A 21,944-nucleotide genomic window follows, 5' to 3' on the forward strand; every position below is an offset into this window, starting at 1 on the left:
AGGTATGACGCAAGGAGGAGGGAGAGAGAGAGAGAGAGAGAGCGAGCGAGAGAGCGAGAGCGAGAGGAAAGATAATTAAGCCCCAACTCACCGAGCCAACTCCGGTTTAGGTAGACGGACACGAAGACTGGAGGAACGGTGAAGAAATCCACCACAGAGTTTACCTCCAGCCAGAACCACAGCTTATCGTTGGCCGCAATGAACTATGGGAAGAAACAAGGAGGACATTTACAAAATATACGACAGACAGACAGACAGACAGACAGACAGACATCTGTGTGGGACCATTATAATCGTGATTAATCACAACAAATCATGCAATTGATTAGTTTGTTGAATTAGTTGAGGAAAAGTGCCATGAATGTGCTAATATGCCACGTCCCTGGAGAAAACTAAATAAACAAAATAAATATATAAACAAATACATAAATAAATAAATAAACTAGACGCGTCGCAATTCCGGGGAAATTGCAAAGTGTGGTTGCGCCGACGCCGGTCGGACTATCATAATGTCGTTTGGACAGGTTTATCGCAGGGGTCCATAGATCACGTGTACCGATTTGTGTGAGATTTGTGAAAAAATTGTAGGAAAAGGAGCAAAAAGTGTGTTTTGAAGAAAATTCAAAATGGCGGAAAATCTATCCTGACGCAAATGGGCGTGGCCTATATGGGGAGCTGCGTAATGACCCAAGGAATCTAGGGGAAAAGACATTTTGATTTTACGACCTACGGTTCAAGAGTTATAGGCCAAAAGGTAAAGTGGGCTGTTATAGCGCCACCATGTGGCCGACTGGTGTGATTCTTTTCATAATAATTTCGCAAAAAACTATTAACCTCCCCTCCAAATCTTGTAACTGTAGCCCTTACGGTTTCCGAGAAAAAAGTACTTGAATGGGAGTTTTTGCAATTCCCATTAAAGTGGATGGGGAAATTTAATGCAGAAATAAATCAATATCAAAAAATCTATCCTGACGCAAATGGGCGTGGCCTATATGGGGAGATGCGTAGTGACCATAGAGGTATAATATAACTAGAGGGCGGATTGCCCCGCCCCCAGCTATCGTTTCAATGAATGTGCTCACTGGCGTTTTGAAGCACCCGGAAGCCTGCCGGAAGTAGAATTATTGAGTCGTTTTTGGACACACCATAGATTTATGAGCATGCGCAGTAGTGTCTTTTTTGCGTTCTACGGCAGCCCGTGTGTCAAGGATTGAACGCGAGATATTTATGAAATTCACTGGAGATGCCTATGTATATGTAAATGCATATGTATTTATGTATAATATGTTTACATATTTATATCTATATATATAAATATATATCAGTATGTTTTGCTCGCGCATGTATTTCTCCCCGCCTGCAGTTCCAGCTTTGGCCACTGGGGTGGCGGCTTCAAGATTTCTCAGCGGTTCTGGGGGCTTGGTAGTGACCCAAGGAATCCAGGTGAAAAGAAATTTTGATTTTCGGACCTACGGTTCAAGAGTTACAGGCTAAAACGTAAAGGGGGGTGTTATAGCGCCACCATGAGGCCGAATGGTGTGATATTTTTTTCAATAATTTCGGACAATATTATGAATTATCCCTCCAAATCTGATAACTCTAGCTCTTACGGTTTCTGAGAAAAAAATACTTGAATTTGAGTTTTTTCACTTTTCCATTAAAGCGGATGGGGACATTTAATGGCACTAATAAATTAATATCAATTAAACTATTCAACCAATCTCTTAGCCCTATACACGCGCACGATTCCCGATTTAGACGGTCATTTTCACATATGGCACAACATTGGGGGATAAAAACTGTGGGAGGAGATGCGGTTTGAAATAAAGTTTATCTTGAAGTGGAATAAAGTGTATAGAGTACTATAGTCTGGTTGCCCTGTTAGGGCAACCACACTAATAATAATAATAATAATAAACACATATTTCGGTCACACGTATCACTGGCAAAATGCAATATTAGACTAATTATACCTTAATAGGGCTCAACATTTTGAATAGGCCTATAGCCTCCTTTTTTATGTGGGCTATGTTAATTATAATTTCTAAGTTATAAATTAATTGCAATGTAAATATTGTAACCTAGTTTTGCCATAATGTTACGATAGAATTAAGGTAACTGTGTTCCGTGCAAACTTTTAGAAAAAGAACAGCAGTATGTGTTGGTAGAATACTAGAAGGAAAACTCTGCGCGGTTCATTGAGACGATCTACAAGCTCACAGTGCGTCACTGTGGCGATGCGTTGTGAGCTTGTAGATCGGCGGGATTTCCCAGTATGAATCTGTAAGGGCTATAAAACCATAAACCTGTCGAGGGAAGAGGCTCACACGCCGACTAGCCGACTCTCTCACGTGGGTCTCTCTGTTCCATTTACTTCCTGATCACCTGGCTGTCCCACACCCGGGTATGTTGCCCAATCAGAGGCTGACTTTACGCATGCATATGCATGCGTGCTAGGTGGTTAAACATCTCATTGAAGAGGACGTGATTGCCGTGTCCCTGATGATGCGACATGATACCTGAGTCACGTGACCACATATGCTTTCACAGAGAGTGCGATCTCAAGGCCAGTTTTGGGGGTAAAAATCCATTAGATGCTTTAAGAGCAGAATGGCAAAAACCACCAGGAGTTTCATAGATAAGCTTCAAAAACATTTTAAACTAAAAAAACATGAATTTGTACGGAGCGGGTCCTTAAGTTGTTTGACGGCCCCAAATATATACAGTATATTTACGATTATACAGAAATTATCATATTCCATAATTCATACCCTGGACTCCCGCCATGACACACACATCAACCACACACACACACCTCATCCGTCGACTCGCTGAGTCATGCGCGTGTGTGCGCGTGTGTGTGTGTGTCGGATTCTGCAAGCAGCTTAAGTCAAATCTATGCTTCGTAGTACCACGGTGTCGCGCGGCCCGAAAACGGCCGATCTACAAGGCCACGACGCACCGCGGATGCGGCGTGTCGTGGGCTTGTAGAGCGGCCGTTTTCGGGCGGCGCGACACCATCGTACGACAAAGTATGAATGAGGCTTTAACTTGTATGAGTTGATGTATTCATTCATTCAGGATTCACCGCAGCGGATACTGCTGCTGTGGCATGACAGCTACGCCAGCAGCAACATGATTAAAATATGTCATCGGCGCTGCCGGGTGGGAACCTTGTATCGCCAAAACTGCTACATTTCAGGAAATGGAGAGTAAAAAAAAGAGAACTTGTGTTCCAATTCAGTGTTTCACAAACGTTTTCATGCCAAGGACCCCCACATTGATGTATATATTTGGCCTCGGACCGCCCTGTCTGAAAAGGTTTTGTGCCAGGGACCCCCAGAAAATAAGATTTGTGTTTAAAAACATTATCAAAATGATTCATTTGTCATAACACACAAAGCTCACAACGCACGTTGTGAGCTTGTAGATTGGCTATTTTCGCTACCTTTGTGGTGACAAAGTAGGGCGTTAATTTATGGAGGAAAAAAATCACATACAACATTTGGAGATACGAGGTTTCTGCCCGACAGCAACGTTGTGCATCTGTATATATTAACCAAATGTATGTGTGTGTGTGTGTGTGTGTGTGTGTGTGTGTGTGTGTGTGTGTGTGTGTGTGTGTGTCTTCAGAGCTCTGAACTACACTTCTTCTCATGACAGTGTTGCAGATCTACAGTATAAGCTCCCATGCTCATGTGTTTTGAGAGCTTATAGATCTGCAATTGTTGGTCAGTGGTATAAATTAGACATTAGCCTGCCTGCCAGTCAGTAAGTATGGTGTGTGTGTGTGTGTGTGTGTGTGTGTGTGTGTGTGTGTGTGTGTGTGTGTGTGTGTGTGTGTGTGTGTGTGTGTGTGTGTGTGTGTGTGTGTGTGTGTGTGTGTGTGTGTGTGTGTGTGTGCGCGCGTGTTCTTGCACACTTACCCGCAGTCCAAAGTAGAGCAGGAAGAAGACGTTGAAGGCCATATCTATCTGTAACGTGAAGTCTTTGTAGAAGTTCTGACAGGATTCTATAGGACTGTGGAGAGAGAGAGACAAACACATTCATCACAATCACAATTCACAATCTTTGTTTTTTTTTAAAGCAGTGGTTCACGTCAAGAACCCCCCAAAATGATATATATAGCTGCGGACCCCTATCTGAAAATGTTTTGTGACAGGGACCCCCAGAAGAGAAAAGTTGTGTTAAACAATATATTATTCAAAATTATTCAAAATTACAACTATTCAAAAATAGCAGATGTAAAAGCTCACAAAGTGACGCGCTGTAAGCTTGTATATCTGCTATTTTTGAACAGCCAACGTATATAAATGGATAAAGGGGTTAAAATGATTGTGATGCTGTAGTCACACATTTAGCTGGGGACCCCCTGGAACCCATCCAAGGACCCCTGGGGGTCCCCAGACCCCACTTTGAGAACAGCTGTTTTAAAGGATATTGCCTGGGTGAGGTCGTTGCATTACACCGAAAGCAACAATAGTTCAGTTATTTACAATCATTTACTCAAACTATAAAGATAAACCCAAAATAAACTGTACACTTCAGATTGTAGAAGAAGCTGGTTTTGCAACAAAAAAATGAATTAGTTCACTTCAACGTGTTCAAAGTGTACGCAGATGGTCGTAGCATACATTAGCCTGTCCCAGAGGGATATTTGGTTTTCACAGTCTGCTCAACATGGAGCACATACTGTACATTAAGAACACTACACAACAGGACAACATACAGTAAGCACATAGAATCTTCAGGGTACATCCATACTTCATAACACACAAACAACATATCAGCGATGCGTTTTGTTTAAAGGTAGGGCAAGTGATTTCTTTGGTTAAAATAAGCGTTAAAATAAGCGTTAAATAGCTCTATTCTGATAGTACTCATTGCTATAGTGTTTTGAGAGTGTACAAATGGACACTCTCACAGTTATGGGAGTCCTTGAAATTAAAAAGTTTGAGAACCACTGTGCTACACTAAATGGAACAGAACCTTAATTAGTATAATCTGTAAGACCTGTGAAGCAAGTGGTCCAATTTCTTAAACAATATGGCTGCAGTGCATGGCGCCTAGTATAGACTTGTAAGTGTTAGGCGTGTGATGGCTTTATCGTTCCATGTCAGAGAGTGTGGGTGTGTGGGAAGGCCAACGATCTCGGAGGCAGCACGTGTAACGCTGGGAAAGTTTTTCACTTTTTCTTAGACAAGGTCTAACAAACGTTAGACGAGGTGAATATATTGAAATAAGCATCGGGAGCAGCAATACATTCATCCTGATTAACTGAAAAGTATAAAAAACAGTCTGAAAAGCTGGTCTGATGTGAATGTATACACCCTGTATATATGTAGTTTCTGTGGGGTGGAAACCTCATCATGTTCAAAACTGTTACTTTTCAGGATTAAAATTCAAAAACAGCAAAAGTAGCAGATCGACAAACTCTCTGCTACTTTTGATGCTTTTGTGTGACGCTGTAGTATGATCAAGTAAGGCCTTAATTTACAAAAAATAAATTACGATGTATTATATGTCCACGCCATTCAGCCTCCACAAAGTATATTCCCAATTGGCGTTTCCACAGACATCCCCCCACCATAGAGAAGGCTTAGTTCGTTCACACAGGGATAAGACATGGGGGACTGTTGCTCTTTCCAATTAACAAAGTGCCGTACTGTAGCTAGAACTGCTGCACCTTTTACACAAAGGCAGATGATGACAAATGAGCCATGATGCGTCCATTCTGTCACACAATCCATCTCTATGGTCTCACCGTGATGATTAACCCATTACCTAACGGATGCTCCCTCGAACAAGGCCATAACAGCCGATGAACGAACGCGCCACGGCATTCTTCATACCGCGTTTATTTGTCTTCTCTCTTCATGAGTAATGAGGCCAATCGCATCGTGGGATGAACATCAAATGAATATGCATTAAGGGCGAAGGCTGGCTATGCCGCTTACCTAACGGTAGGGAACGGGGCAGACGTAGGCACTGGCAGGTGAAATGTGCACTGGTCCGTTTAGTCATTGAACAGTGACACGTCCCCATATGTTCAAATCATACCGGGAGACCATCTGAGCACTGAGACAATATCCAAGAATGGGGCAGGCAGGGGAGGGGGTGGGGGGGTGAGAATACCGTCTAAAAGCGTCAGAGATAAGTCAGTGAGGATCATCCAAAGACATATCTCGTCTCTGTTAGGTTACGATATAGGATACATGATTCAATTAAAGAAAATAAGGGTTTTCATACCAAAGCAGCTTATCTTACATAGATACAGTAATGGTTATAAAACAGGTACTTCTATACAACTCAGGCATATTTCTTAAGGTTCGTTCAAACCTAGATATTTTGTATTTGTTCGGAGCGGCGCGATTACATACAAAGTCAATGCAAAGACGCGATGTGGTGCAACCGGGCGCTGCGCGAACGAGGCGACGTGAACGAAGCTTGTAAATTCGAAAAAAATCTTCATTTCACACCACCTTGTATGTATTAGTATTGGTTGTGTGTGTGTGTGTGTGTGTGTGTGTGTGTGTGTGTGTGTGTGTGTGTGTGTGTGTGTGTGTGTGTGTGTGTGTGTGTGTGTGTGTGTGTGTGTGTGTGTGCGTCACTCACTTGGATGTCTGAATGAAGTCAATCCAAACCAGATCCACATGAAAAACTTATTAAAAACTCCTCAATAAGAATCCAAATAGCCTAGTCCAGTCAATCCAACAGACAAATACAATTCCCGGGCCCCAACGGAACAGAAAACTAAATAAACGCCTCACCGGAATGAATTGATGAGCCTTGACCCTGTGCGTTATAACTCAAGGTGTGTGCATTTTGGCATTCAGCTGTATTCCAGAAATGCAGTATCCATATCAAAAGAGAATAAGCCATCAAACAATTCAGGTCTCACGTACAGTAGACTCCCTGAAGTTTTGGATCTCCCGTCCCTTGCACCAGGTATTATTTCCACATCAACCAATGGACCCATAATCAATAAAGTTACCTTATACCACAGACAAAAAATATAAAAAGAAACACCGGGACCAGTGTTTTCCAATGTAAAACTCAAGTCACTTCCTGACTAGTAGCGAAGTGAGAAAAAGACAAACGTAGCGAATCAGGCTGGATTCCAGGCTACTGTGATCTGGCTGTGCTCTGATTCATGAAGTCTAATAGTTTATTCATCATGTCCAGACGAATAGTGATTTTTTTAACGCAGCAAATAGCAGAACTACAAGCTCACAATACTTCATAATATTTATATATTTTTTGCGTGCCATTTTTTAGATGTGAATGTACAACATAATAAGAATATATGTCATATAATGACGTGCCCACAACAGGGAAGCCAGGTTGAAAGAAGGTGAACCTCTTTGGCTTATTTCCAGGATGATTAGTGTTGGGGGCGGTTATGGATTTAAAAAGGGGCTGAATTCAGTGATTCCATTTGGTTAAAAGGCATTTTCTCATAAAGCCCCATCAGGCCGTTGACAGAGGTTAAATTGCCTGTGACCTTTATCCACGGAGTTAACATTGATCGGGCGCTCCAGCAGTCAATTATTTACTCGCCACTCGCATGTACATACAATTCAATGCACACAAGCTAAGTGGCATGTTAAAGTGAGGCCTGCCATGAATCACACAGCTCTGCGTATGCACTCTTGACTGATTGAACGCAGTGGGTGGAAGAAGTACTCACATTTCGCCTCCGTCGGGTGGAAACCTCGTATCTCACAAAACTGTTACTTTTGAGGATTCAAATAAAATAAAAAGAAGCTACTTTTGATGCTTTTGTGCGACGCTGTAGTTTGATCAAGTAGGGCGTTGATTTATGAAAAAATACAAAAGGTTAGAATACGGAGATAAGAGGTTTCTACCCGACACCAACGACATGAACCTTTATACCTTTTTATGCACATCAGGCTTTCTCCAAAACCATTCAAAGATCTAAGTCTTTTTTTTTTAATACTCATACAAGTTCAAGCTGTGAAAAGAGAGTTAACCCATTAAGACCCGGAACGCATCTGTGTCATTTTTTGATTTGAGCTACAAAAGCATTATTTTACACTTTGGCTATTCAAAAATAGCAGATATACAAGCTCGTAGCGCGGCACTCGGTGCCGCGCTTCGAGCTTGTAGATCTGCTATGTTTGAAAAATCGGGAAAATGTGTGCAAATCTTTGAATATATATTCTTTTAAAGCGAACATCTTTTAACTCAAATCTTTGCTTCTGGGGGTCCCTGGAACAAAATATTTTGATGTGGGGGTCGGCGGCCATATTCATATCGTTTTGGGGGTCCTTTGACATGAAAAAGTTTGAGAACCACTGACATAGAAACATACGTTTTTCAGAATACTGTTGGGATTTAGAGGACATTTGTAGAATCGGCTTCAAGTCTTAATGGGATAAAAAGAAGAGACTGACTTGCTTGTGTAATTCCCTGTGCTGCTTCTCTCACACTCCGTCTGAGGCTGAGCTCATTCTCTCTGTTTATACAGCCTCAAGAAGAACGCCACGCAGTAAAAAAACAAAGGAGACACCATTATATCGCCCTCATTTTGTAGGCGCCTCGCAGGGGCGTACAGTTCCACAATTCATTCTACCAGTTTATTGCTCACTTTTAGTTTTATCCACATAAAACTCTAGCATCCCTATTCTGGGGCTGAACATTTGGCCCCCAAAAAATAAAATGGCCCCACAACGCCCCCCCTGATGCGACGCTTTGTGAGCCTGTCGATCGGAAGACGTTTGGCGTGGAGGGGAAATATTAGCGGACCTAGTACAGAGCCCTGGGGTGCCCCAGTCATATATCGTCTCTGTCGGGTGGAAACCGAAACCAAATGTCCAAAACTGTTACTTTTCGGGATTCAAATTCAAGATCTGCAACTTTTGATGCTTTTGTGTGACGCTGTAGGATGATCAAGCAGGGCTTTGATTTACGAAAATACACAAAGAGTTGACCTATTAAGACCTGGAACGGATCTGTGTCACTTTCTGATTTGAGCTAAAAAGCATTATTTTATACTTTGGCTATTCAAAAATAGCAGATATACAAGCTCATAGCGCGGCACCAAGTGGGGGTCGGCGGCCAAATACATATAATTTTGGGGGTCCTTGACATGAAAAAGTTGGAGCACCACTGATATAGAAACATATGTTTTTAAGAAAACTGCTTATTTAGAAGACATTTTGTAGAATCGGAACCTCGCTCAGGCCTTAATGGGTTAAAATATGGAGATAAGAGGTTTCTGCCCCGACAGTGACGAAAATACAAGATAAAATACAGTACGAGGTTGCTGCCCGGACAGCGACCATCAGTTCCAACAGCAGTGTCCGTGAAAATCGTTGCTATACGATAAGATATTTACCATAATATACAAGAAGCTGATATGATTTACTGTATATATAAAATGACCTGTGCATGGAACCGTGACTCAACACACAGACACGCATGATGATCAACTTGTCTCTTGTTAACATTAGCATTGTTTATGCCGCAGATGATATAAACGTATGAATAGGCATACAGTAATTAAGGCTATAAATAGACATGGGCGCCCTAGTTCCACGATGTTCACAGTCACCTACTTTTCAGGGGGACCCGATGGCACTTATCGCCATGGAAACCAATGCAGGAACAAACACGTCACAGAGCCCCCCCCCCTACTTTGATTACTTGAAATGTCTTTTCTGTAAATCAGTGGGTCTCAAGTTTTTTGTCAAGGACCCCCGAATGTTTATGTTTTTTTGGCAGTGGACCCCGCCCCCATCTGAAAATGTTGAGCCAGGGACCCCCAGAAGAGAAGATTTGTGTTACATGCTTTTCAAAATGATTCAAAATGTTGCAAACACTTTAATAGCAGTAACAATAATAGCAGATGTACAAGCTTGCACATCAGCTTATACATTGATAAAGTGGTTAAAATGATTGTGATGCTACATTAGCAGCTTTTTCTGGGGACCCCCTGGAACCCCCCCACCCACCCCCAAGGACCCCCAGTCTATTGTGTTGTGTAAATGTATTAATATGTTTTTTACACATAGTTCTGCCAAAACAAACAATGAGGTAAATAGCACTTTCATCAACAACGTAAAACTAGGAGGACTGAACGAAAAATGTCTAATAATGGGCATGGCTTCTCCGTGCATTGTGTTGCTATGGATAGCCAGAACTGTAGATGTGCAGTTTGTGAACAAACGTTGGCAGGTTCTGTGAGAGAAAGCAACCAGGTCTGTGAGAACTGTGAAAACAAGCCCAAAATAATTGTCTCTCTCTCCCTCTCAAAGAAATAGGCCAAACACACTCAAACACACAAACAGTCTGAAAATGGAATGATTAAAACATGCGGGATTGCAAGTTGTTTTAACTCTCCAAGCTTGTAGATCGGCTATTTTCCTGCGAAAATATTTAATGTAGAGCGAAAACAAAAAAAGACACTAATAGTATGTATGTATATATACATTTTTTACTAAAATATTTGCTTCTGGGGGTCCCTGGAACAAAATATTTTGAGATATCGGTGGCCAAATACATATAATTGTGGGGGTCCTCGACATGACAACGTCACGAGTACCACAATACAGCAACATAGTTTTTTTCAGAAAACTTTTTTAGAATCGGCCTCAGGTCTTAATGGGTTAAACACGATTCTATAATAATAAAAAGGAACGTTCTTTTGGACATGGCAAGGTTTCCACCCTGGACAGCGGACGATATGAAGACAAAAGGGGTTGATCCCCTGGTTCCAATGTCACTTCACACGGTGCGATCACATGGGATCCCCATGAGCACATGCTTCCCAGTGTCCAGCAGAAAATAGATCTGCTACCCTCAGCTCTTATTACTCCTTAAGCCCTGGGCATGACCTGGAGTTACACTGAGAGACAGAGAGAGAGGCAGAGAGACAGAGAGAGAGAGAGAGAGAAGGTTCCCAAAGGTATTGGAGAGCATTTGTCTTCTCTCTTTCCTGGGTCACATATAGCACACAGGGTTGGTTCTAGGTCACATACGTATGTGGGTTCTCGACCTTTTCCGCTTGGAAAATCTCAAAAGCAGTACCGGACATTTGTGCCAGTGCCTATAGTTCGCTATTACTTTCGACGGGGTGACGTCACGTTCTCTTTCTAAGATACTGCAGCCGAGATGTTCCTTTTTACTGAGGCCAAGTTTATAAGAAGTGAATACATTACATATCAATATGAGGCCATTGAAAAACTTATTTTTGTGGCAACTGATAACGTAACTAGTTACCTTTTACCCATTCAGTAACACCGTTATTGTTACTGTGATTTAAATGGGTGCGTTACCTGCGTTACATTATGTGATCCAACTCAACTGTTTCCTCCTGCGGAGTCTATCTGTCATCTAACTTAATAATAATACATTTTATTTGTAACGCACTTTATATTTGAAACAAATCTCAAAGTGCTATATGTTAAAAAGAAAAAAAGAAAAACATATATATAATAAAACAGTGAAATGAAAACAATTCAGATCAAAGGTCAGCTAAACACAGAAGAAGTTTAAAAAGTTAAAACAAACACATGGCATCACTGAGAGTCCATCTAGGCAAATGCCTTGTTAAAAAGAAAGGTTTTTAGTCCCCTTTTAAAGGTGTCAACGGACTGTGGTGCTCTCAGATGGTCAGGGAGGGCATTCCACAGTCGAGGAGCAGCTGAGCAGAAGGCCCGATCCCCCATGGTGCGGAGCTTCGTTGTGTGGGGTTCGAGTGCGTTTGAATTTCTAGAGCGGAGGGAGCGGGTAGAGGCATTGCTGTGGATGCATACTTACAGGCTCTCACACTAACATGAAAAATGTAAAGTGTTAAGGTCATTACACACCGGCGATTATGCGAATATACGCAAAATTCGGATGCGGTCCGAATAAATAAAATACGCCTTTTAGCTCCGCGAAACGGATGTGGAAGCTTGCATTGACTTTATAAGTTTATAAAAAAATATATATTAGCATGAAAAAATCGCCCCCTTTTATAATTCATTAACTAGTAAAGTAATTCATTACTTTTTTGAGAGCAGTAACTATAACTATAACTAGTTACTTTTTTAAAGTAACTTACCCAACACTGCATAGAGCACATATAGATGGTTCTAGGTCACATATAGAACACAGGGATGGTTCTAGGTCACATATACAACACAGGGATGGTTCTAGGTCACATATAGAACACAGGGATGGTTCTAGGTCACATATAGAACACAGGGATGATGGTTCTAGGCCACATATAGAACACAGGGATGGTTCTAGGCCACATATAGAACACAGGGATGGTTCTAGGCCACATATAGAACACAGGGATGGTTCTAGGTCACATATAGAACACAGGGATGGTTCTAGGCCACATATAGAACACAGGGATGGTTCTAGGTCACATATAGAACACAGGGATGGTTCTAGGCCACATATAGAACACAGGGATGGTTCTAGGCCACATATAGAACACAGGGATGGTTCTAGGCCAGATGGAAATGGCCTGTGTGCTCATCCTGATTGAGTTGCACAGTCAGAGGCTGCCACGTACTGTATGAAACACTCCACACGCACACGCACACACACACACACACACACACACACACACACACACACACATTTCTATACTTGTGAGGACTTCAACATCGTAGGACAGCCATTTTATGAATGAACAATTCTTTTGCCATTTTCAACCCTAACCGCAGCCACGCGTTCTGAGCTTGTACTGTAGATCGGCTATTTTCGCCGCATGACTCTGGCATGCAACAAAGTTTAAATAAGACATGACTCCAATCCCTAAACATAATATCTAAATGTCTAACCACCAACCTGTTTCTCAGATTCTACTTGTGGGGACATTTGGTCCTCACAACTACACTATTACAAGTGCACACACACACACACACACACACACACACACACACACAGAGGAGAACAGTGATGGCCCGAGGAGACACTGGGGTGTAGGGAGGTATATTTTAGGACACTAAATACTTCCTCACATCACCCCCACTCTGCCTTCCCCATCGTTTGTGCAGACGCGCAAACAATGTGCTTCTGGACAAAACGCATCTGGGAAGGTAAAAATCACCCTTTCACAAGGGTAAAAGAGAGTAGTGATGATGTCTTATAAATAGTCTCTCTCTCTCTCTCACAGTATACCTGCGACAACATTTTAGGACGGCTTTGAAAATAGCCGAAAAATAGCAGTTGTACTAATTGACCTGTTTTCCGGTGCGTTATCTGACTGAACAAAGTATTAGAAGGGGACAACTCTAACGGCAATACCTAACACCAACCTGAATCTTTTCCTAATTGTACTGTACATCTCCAAATTTATAATAATAATTATCCCAGAAAAAACATTTCCTCAAAATATCTATTATTCAAATTCTACTATACTTGTGGGGACATTCTCTCATGTATAGTAATACAAGTATACACACGCACGCATGCGCACACAGACACACCTTCAGTCAACAGTGACCAGCCCCTCCGTCAGCCTGTGTATGACCTTGTTCCATCTCCTGGGGCAAGAGCAAGGTTGGTTCAACAACAACAACACACTCCTCCCTGCTCTGAATCACTGTTTCTCAAACTGGGGTCCGGAGACCCCCCCAGGGGTCTTTGATGGGGTTCCAGGGGGTCCCCAGCGAGATATAAAAAGTTGAACCACTTTAAGCCTGGCTATACATCAGCCGTTTGAAAACTACAAGTACAAATACTGCAAGTACAAATCTTCTATGGGGGTCCCACCCTGGCACAACATATTTTCAGATGGGGGGGTCTACAGTAAAATGCATATTAATTTGAGGGTCCTTAACATGAAAAAAAGTTTGGGAACCTCTGCCCTGAATGATGCTCAAAAACAGAATTTTTGAGGAGGAGAATAATTACATTTTTCTGATATGGCAGCTGACACACAGGGAGGTACAGTTTATACAAACAACGTTCTAGAAACACCTCAACCTCTTTGAGCGGCCCCCATAATTTGCGGACCTGACGCAAGTTTTTTTAAACGCATTTTCAGATGGGGGTCCGCGGCCTAATACATATAGGCACACAAATACGCACACAAATATAGAGGTTTATCAGCAGTAATGAGAGTGAGCGGCAGCACCTCTTGGTCACATCTCCATTTTAGAACCCTAACAACCCCTGAGTACACTTGTTTCATTTCTTGCGTTGCTCGCCGGGCACCTAAAATAGTGTTCCGCCACCCGCCGCTAGGGGGGGCTGTAGCCCTGCCGGCCCCATAGTTCCCACGCTACTGTGTGTGTGTGTATGTGTATGTGTATGTGTGTGTGTGTGTGTGTGTGTGTGTGTGTGTGTGTGTGTGTGTGTGTGTGTGTGTGTGAGACTTGCGTGCCTCCCCCATAGAGGTAGTTTATGAATGTGTGTGCAGGCAGTAGGGAGGGGGTCTGTCAGGAGGGAAAAGCAGGCCAGGTTGGTACATGGGTGATTGATTCAGGTCATGGCACCATTACTAAAATAAGAGTGAGTGGCGGCACGTGCAAGGCCAATACACAAATAAAACCTCCCCGTGCAGGGGAGCTAAAAATACCCCCTTTCCATTTGTATTCCCCATTAAGCACTCTGAACACGGGGTCATTCACAGAACGATCACAAACACTTATATTGCACTTTCTCCCAAAATGTTATGGTAGAGTGGAAATAACAGACTGTAGCTCTTAACTGTTATAGCCAAAGTGTAAAATAATGCTTTTTAGCTCAAATGAAAAAGTGACACAGATGCGTTCCAGGTAGGGTTGTCCGATATTGGCTTTTTTACCGATAACCGATATACCGATATTGTCCAACTCTTAATTACCGATACCGATATCAACCGATACCGATATATGCGGGGATTATTGTGATTAGGGTAAGCTCAAATTTCATATCACACGCACCATATACAGTAAGAACTCCTGTAACTTATTTATAAAGCAAAAAAAAAAAAAAAAAAAAAAAAATTATGCTAATATCGGGAGGCCGATAATATCGGACATCCCTAGTTCCAGGTCTTAAAGGGTTAAAAAGGTGAACAGAAGTATGAAATGAATCAGTTTTGTACAAGTATTATTTTCGCAAAGAGAAAAAATTAACCATAACAATTGTCTTTGTTCTTAGCTATGCACAAGCTACAGTGTTAGCACAGCCAAAACGACACACTTCACATCACTTCTGCCTTTCAACAAGAAAACCAATTAAGAGATAAAAAGCTGTGGTTATTCGCCGGTGTGCGGCAGGCAAAGCTGGCATTCCTTATCAGAAAACCGATTAAGGTTTGCAAAAGCCAGTGGACGCCTGAGCTGGCATGTTCTATCCGTCTTTTTAGCTCATGCGGTCATATTGCTTTTAAGCTTGCCTCTCAAATATCATAGCCAAGCACAATTTGTTATGCCCAACTGATAAGGAACAGCCGTTGTTTCTCAGTGTGGCATTGAAGGAACAACACAAACCTGCAGCTCATATTCTCCGTGCGATTCAAAGTCGAGTAAACAAAAGACCATTTGAATGCAAGGAACGTCTTGTCATTTTGTGATAAAATGTCAAGTGTGCCAGTAAAGAAATTCTGGTAGGCAACAGGCGGCTCATGGGCCAGAACTTGGCTCACCAGCAATACTATCTGGCCGGGCAAATTATTTTGTAAATAATTTACAATATCTGACTGTCCCACATATACTGTAAAACGTCCAAATTGAGAATCGACCCACATGTGAAGAAGGCTTATGTGATATCCATGTTGAGAGGGAATGACAGGCAGGTGTTTAATTTTGTCTCTCTCCATATCTGAGAGACCTTGAGCTCCTGTTTGATGAAAGAGCTTGTTCATCTCTGTTCAAAAGTCTGTGTGTATTTTTTTTTACACTTTTTTTATTAACAATCCTCTAAGTTCACAATTCAAGGATGCGGCCTGCACAAACCGATAACCCAAGCATTTCTATCTGCTCCTCTTACATTTGATTACACAAAGAGTTCAGTGTGCAGTTATGCCGCACACATCTTAATTTATTAACTTTCATTTGTAATTAACACATCGTCTCTGTCGGGTGGAAACCTCATACAGGTACAAAACTGTTTATACTTTTCAGGATTAAAATAATAACATTAGCAAAAGTACCAGATATACAAGCTCAAAGCTCGAGCTTGCAGATCTGCTACTTTTGATGTGTTTATGTGACGCTGTAGTATGATCAAGTAGGGCGTTAATTTACAAAAAAAAAGTTAGAATATCTGACGATATTTACTATTGGATATAAGATCCACGTCAGTCCCAAGTTCCAGTTCTTAAATCAGCCATTGATTATGTTCTGGCCCAACATCTAAATGAAACAAGAAAAGAAAAAAAGAAGAGCCAAACTTCGACAATTGCCCACCCCTTCCCTACAGATGACTTGATCCACAAGAACTTAGTCACATTGAATTTCTGACTCCAAGTTGGTTGAGAAGCTGTGCCAATGCTGTTCAGAAAGTCTTGCACAGTAGGCAAATTACATCGAAAAGTTGTTTTCTCATGTATTTCCTGCTGCCATCAGGGAATGGAGTGATGTGCATTAATCTAACTTCAAGTGAAGGCTATACACGGTAGCTTGAGTATGCGTTTCACGTGGCGACGTGGGGATCAGTCTTTTAATTGCTCTTACAAACTTAGGAAAGATGCATGCACAGTCAAAACTAGGGATTAAACATGTATTTGTTGACTTGCCAACATCAGTTAAGTTATATTTAGTCAAGATTGCGTTGGTGCATGGCCACTAACTAATGGAAATAAATTTACCTTGAGGATTAAAACCTACTGAAGGATTTGAGAAAGCACTCGGCATCAGCAGGCCAGTGCCAGCTGGCATCAAAGCCACAGTATATTACTGATCTAATGTTGATTGTTGTTTTGGAGATCATTTGAGCACCGCTTTTCATGTAGGAATGTGGGTTTGACAAGGACCAAAGGAGGAACTACATGCTGTTGCATTCATTACCTGAGTGGAGAAAGACAGAAAACGGGGAGAGAGTCGGGGAGTGACACGCAGCAATCGAACCCGGGACACACTGTAAGGCATCAAAGCCCATGTGGTATGTGGTTATTTTTAAGCAAACATACCTTGACTCTAAATGTATGTTAGAATTGCCAAATGTTCCGGTTGTATGCAAATATTTGTGCTGTTTGGGCAGACATGCCTGTCGGATCTCCCAGCAAGGTTCAAATAAAATGAAATAAAAACTTATAACAATATTTGCCTCTGAGATGTATAATAGTGGAGTAGAACTAAAACTGGAAACACTCAAGTAAAGTAAAAGTGCCTCAAAACTGTACTTAAAGGACGACTTCACCATTTTCAACCCATATTGGTCCTCACTAATGCTCATTATAATATGGTATGGCCATTATATCATGCTAACTTTCCTGGAATAGAAAGCCTGCAGTTTCTATTAGCTTGAATTCCCCATCTATGATGTCACTGGTAGGCGGGTTTCTGAACTGTCCACAACCCTCCTCTGAGAGACAGAGTGAGAAGATAAAAATGGCACCATATTATAATGAGCATCAGTGAGGACTAATTATATACAGATTAGGTTGGAAATGGGCGAAGGCGTCCTTTAAGTACAGTACTTGAGTAAATGTACTTAGTTACTTTCCACCACTGCAAGGCATTAGAGTTGCCCTGAAAGGGCCTTCATATAAGCTGCCCTTCATCACTATAAAAGGCTGCCAAGTGTGTCTGACTGCTCAGCCATATTTCTCACCTTACCCCATTAATTAGTCATTAAGCATTAGTCATTGTTCCTTTTTTTTTCTCCACTGCCGTCATTGATCGCGCTCCAATGATAGAGTTACAGACACACCGGCCGTTGTGAATAAGATCTCAAGCACACTGCAGCCTCTTTGGCAAAGAAGTCCTTACCTTTTTTGGTGCGTGCGTGGGTGCGTGCGTGCGTGCGTGCGTGTCTGAGTGTACAAATGGACGTATGTATTTGGTATGGGCATAATACCAAATACATCGATATTGATTCATATGTGGTGTCAACCCTAACCTAAAAAAATCACACCCTGTGTGAAGGTAGCGGCGCCTTTGATACATTTTGTCATCGATATGTGTTTATAATGTGTTTATAGCCATGTGTCACGTGAAGCTTGACCAATCACTTTGTTGACGCACCTGACCAATCAGAACGTTGACGCACACGGACAAAGTCAGGTATAGAGCGGCTAGCGCCGCTAAAAAAAAATATATATATATATATATATATATATATACACACATATATATATATATATATACTGTATATACAGTATATATATACATACATAAGATTTTTCAAAGGATAAAATAAGGCTTAAGTGATTAAAACCACATCGATGTGTTAGCGATATATTGGCCCTGCCCAAAAATATAGAGAGAGAGAGACAGTGAAAGAGTAGATTGGTAAAGATGGCAATAGAGACAAACAGTTGGATGCACAGTCACAGTGTGAGAGCTGGAGAGAGCTAGTATAAAGTGGAGCAAGGAAAGAGGGCATCCCTGCTTAAAGAAGGCTCCTCTCTCTCTCTCTCTCTCTCTCTCTCTCTGCAGCACAGAGACACAGTGGTGTGGTGTGCGCCGTCCTACATTCCTCCGTTTGTTTCACTGGCGGGCACAGCGGCCAGCGGCGAGGGGAGAGAGAGAGAGAGAGAGAGAGAGAGGGAGAAGAAGGAAGAAATGAGGGATGAGGTATTAACAGACTGGGATGTGGGTGGTAGAGGACGCTATGCTGTGCTGTCAGATTTTGCAAAACAGAAAAAGCGGCCAGGTCTATGAAAACAAGCCCAAGAGAAGCGACTAGGCTACACTTTGAAGCTATATACATCGGCTATTTGAAACCATTTGAAAAAAGCCGATCTACAAGCTCACAACGTGCCGCAATGCGACACATTGTGAGCTTGTACATCTGCTATTTTCAAAACAAAATATTGGAAAAAATATATATATTTTGAATATTTTCTAACATTTTAACAACACAAATCTTGTATGGGGGTCCCTGGCTCAAAATATCTTCAGATGAGGGGGTCCACGGACAAACATATTAATTTGGGGGTGCTTGACATGAAAATGTTTGACAACCACTGTGTTTAAACAACATTTAGGAAGCAAGCCCAAATAAGCAACAACACTTTAAAAACAAGCCCAAATCAAAGCAACCCGCAACAATCAATATTTACAAGCTACTTTACAGAAAAACAAGCCCAAAGCCGCTTATAATAAGCAGACGCGGCAACACTGGTGCTGTGCTGTGCGCTCCGAATCAAAATAGCTTCATCTTGGCAACTAAATGCCACACTGCAGAACACACAAAGACAGTGATGTGATACGAGCCATTCATCATCATCAACACAACTCTGCATTGAATAGAAATGAAGGGGAAAGAATGTGAACAGACGGTCTGACGGCTAACAAAGTTAGCAACTCTATTGCCATCCATTCGTGATGACCTATTCCCACGTTAACTAGGACTGGTGTTGCCAAGTCCATGCCTTGCACCTCTGTGCTCAGCTGGGAGGCCTGCCAGTCCACGCTGGTCCCCCCCCCCCACACACACACACACACACACACAGCTCCTGCTTGGAAAAGCCCACCTGCAGAAGCATGGGGGAAAAACAGCTATTCTAGGGGGGACCGGCTGGCTGGTTGGCTGGCCAACCAGGCGGGACACAAGGGACAATGTTTGTCAAAGTTTTTTAAACACGTGCGTGCGTGCAGCTTGCTACACTGAGCCAGACATAAAAGGCTCATCTCAGATCAGACCCCCACACAGTTGCTTCCTCTGCGACCTGAAGGTGTTGTAGGATAGGAGGATCCATCCACCTCAGCGGCGTAGGTATAGGGGATGCAGTCGCATCAGGGCCCGGGGGTGAAGGGGGGCCCACTCCTACCAGCGGTGGTAAACAGGCTCTCCCTCTCTCTCCCTCTCTTTCCCTCTCTCTCCCACAAACACACGCTGTTAAGTTACCGCGACTAAGACAAAATGTCCTGTCAATAATAACCAGTGTAAAATGTGGTTCATTGGGAGGTAAAGGGGTCAGGGGAGACACTTTGTTGTGAAGGGCCGCCCGGCGCCCGCCCGAGGGAGAGGGTTAGTGTTGCTGTGAAGTGGTTGAACAGTCAAAACAAGATGTATAATTACCAGTTAAAAGAGCCACAGACACTTTCAAACGAGAGGGCGAGATACACAAGCGAGATGGCGTAAAGGTTCCAAGTCGTCCTACCACAAATTAACAACAATGCACACTCATTTGAAGATGAAACATCCAGCATGGACGCCTAGACTCTTCACAACAGCTATAAAGATGGATACATGTTACCACTTGAACTGAAAAGCTCTATGAAGAGACTGCTTAATCAACTTTGCCCGAAGCTGTTCCAGTCAGTGTCCCAACCACAGATGCACGGACGGCGGCCACCACTACAACATAACCTGTGAGTATGGCAACCTACAGTATTTTGATTTATTGCCTCAGCAGGTCAGCTGAGCCACGTTATGAAGGGTTTAGTCTGAAGTGGACATTTTAGTGCAATGCCCTTTGATTGTTCTGATTCTGAAGACAAAGTGTTCTAATAAACTGACGATGCATTATTGAGAAATCATACGCATATGCACACAATGCACAAATTGTAATGTAGCTAATTAATCTAGGATGGCTTGACAGCGTGCCCGTTGTGTGAGGAAGATAACGTTCCCGTTCAGTGCTCACGGTGGAGGGGGGGGGGGATGCAGCGTGAACTGGAGGATCGGGGGCCCATCCTAAATAGCCTGCATTGGCTCATGGAAGCAAAAAAGAATTTGCACACCAACTTCTTTTTTAGTGTTTTTTTTAGATATCGGTCCAAAGTTCGTAAAAAGCGATTACACGGTTAGGCCCAAACTGAAAAAAATATATATAAAAAGGCGGAAAAGAAGAAGAAAACTAACAAATACAATAGGGTGCCGACACACTACGTGCTTGGCCCCCTAACTAGAGGTGTGCGTAGTTGAGCCAAGTGGCAGCGTTTCAATCAGTGTTTTCAGCTCCATCCGCAGGACAAATTTGCAGACAGACAGATGGACAGACACCTTACAATAGCTTCACAGTCATGCGACTGAACTAATTAGGACCATTAACGGGGTGACACTAATCGATGTGCGCGATCATTAACATTTCCCGAGTGACGGCGAAAAAGGTCATATGAAGAGCACCTGAATAATTTCCACAAGGAGGGAAACGTGTGTGAGACCACTCACTCACACTCTCGCACGCACGCACGCACGCACGCACGCACGCACGCACGCACGCACGCACGCACGCACGCACGCACGCACGCACGCACACAGACAAAGTGCATAATACACATTATGCACAAACAAGCACGCACAAATGACCAAGTCGTCTTGACATCGTTACGTGTTGTGAGCTTGTAGATCGGCTATTTTCACTACTTCTTAAATGCATTTGTTTCCATCTAATTCATGGATTTATTGTTTAGGAATTCTTTTGAAAGATGTTTGAATTCGTTTTTAACGTATGAAAAAATCTTTTTCTGAAAGTCTTTTGAAATAATAGAATAAAGGGGTATTTACTCGCAAACCATAAAAAAGGGGTCCGCGACCCACATATGGGTCCTGACCCACTGTTTGGGAACACTGATGTTCCCTGGCTGCTGCTGTTGTTGTAGTGAAAGTATGGTGGACTGTAACTCAAAGCCCCGTGTAGGTAGTTAAAGACCACTCAATCAGCTTGCTCTGGGCCCAGCTGCAATCCCCATGAGAGGGTACACACACACACACACACATGTACTTACTATACTTGTGAGGACAATATTTTGATAGATCTGCTATTCTTCGGTGCGTGACACCGGAAAACAACTACAGTAACTACTAAGTAGCCGTACGCCAACCGGGTCCTCAAACCCAAACGTAATGCTTAAATACTAACCTCAATCTTTTCCTAA

At 42.5% G+C, this 21,944-nt stretch overlaps 1 protein-coding gene across 4 annotated transcripts in view; it reads right to left on the reverse strand.

Annotated features, from left to right (window-relative positions):
- kcnma1a (potassium large conductance calcium-activated channel, subfamily M, alpha member 1a) overlaps positions 1-21,944 on the reverse strand; it is a 268,520-nt gene that overhangs the window by 119,463 nt on the left and 127,113 nt on the right. For all 4 annotated transcript variants that reach the window (XM_084075448.1, XM_084075447.1, XM_084075446.1 and 1 more), the window contains exons 4-5: positions 3,927-4,020; positions 92-203 (exon numbers count right to left, since the gene is read on the reverse strand). In XM_084075448.1, coding sequence (XP_083931574.1) covers positions 92-203; positions 3,927-4,020 — 206 coding nt within the window. The remainder of the gene's footprint in view (positions 1-91; positions 204-3,926; positions 4,021-21,944) is intronic.

Source organism: Gymnoscopelus microlampas (assembly GCF_963454915.1).
Source record: "Gymnoscopelus microlampas genome assembly, chromosome: 13".
Taxonomy (NCBI): domain Eukaryota; kingdom Metazoa; phylum Chordata; class Actinopteri; order Myctophiformes; family Myctophidae; genus Gymnoscopelus; species Gymnoscopelus microlampas.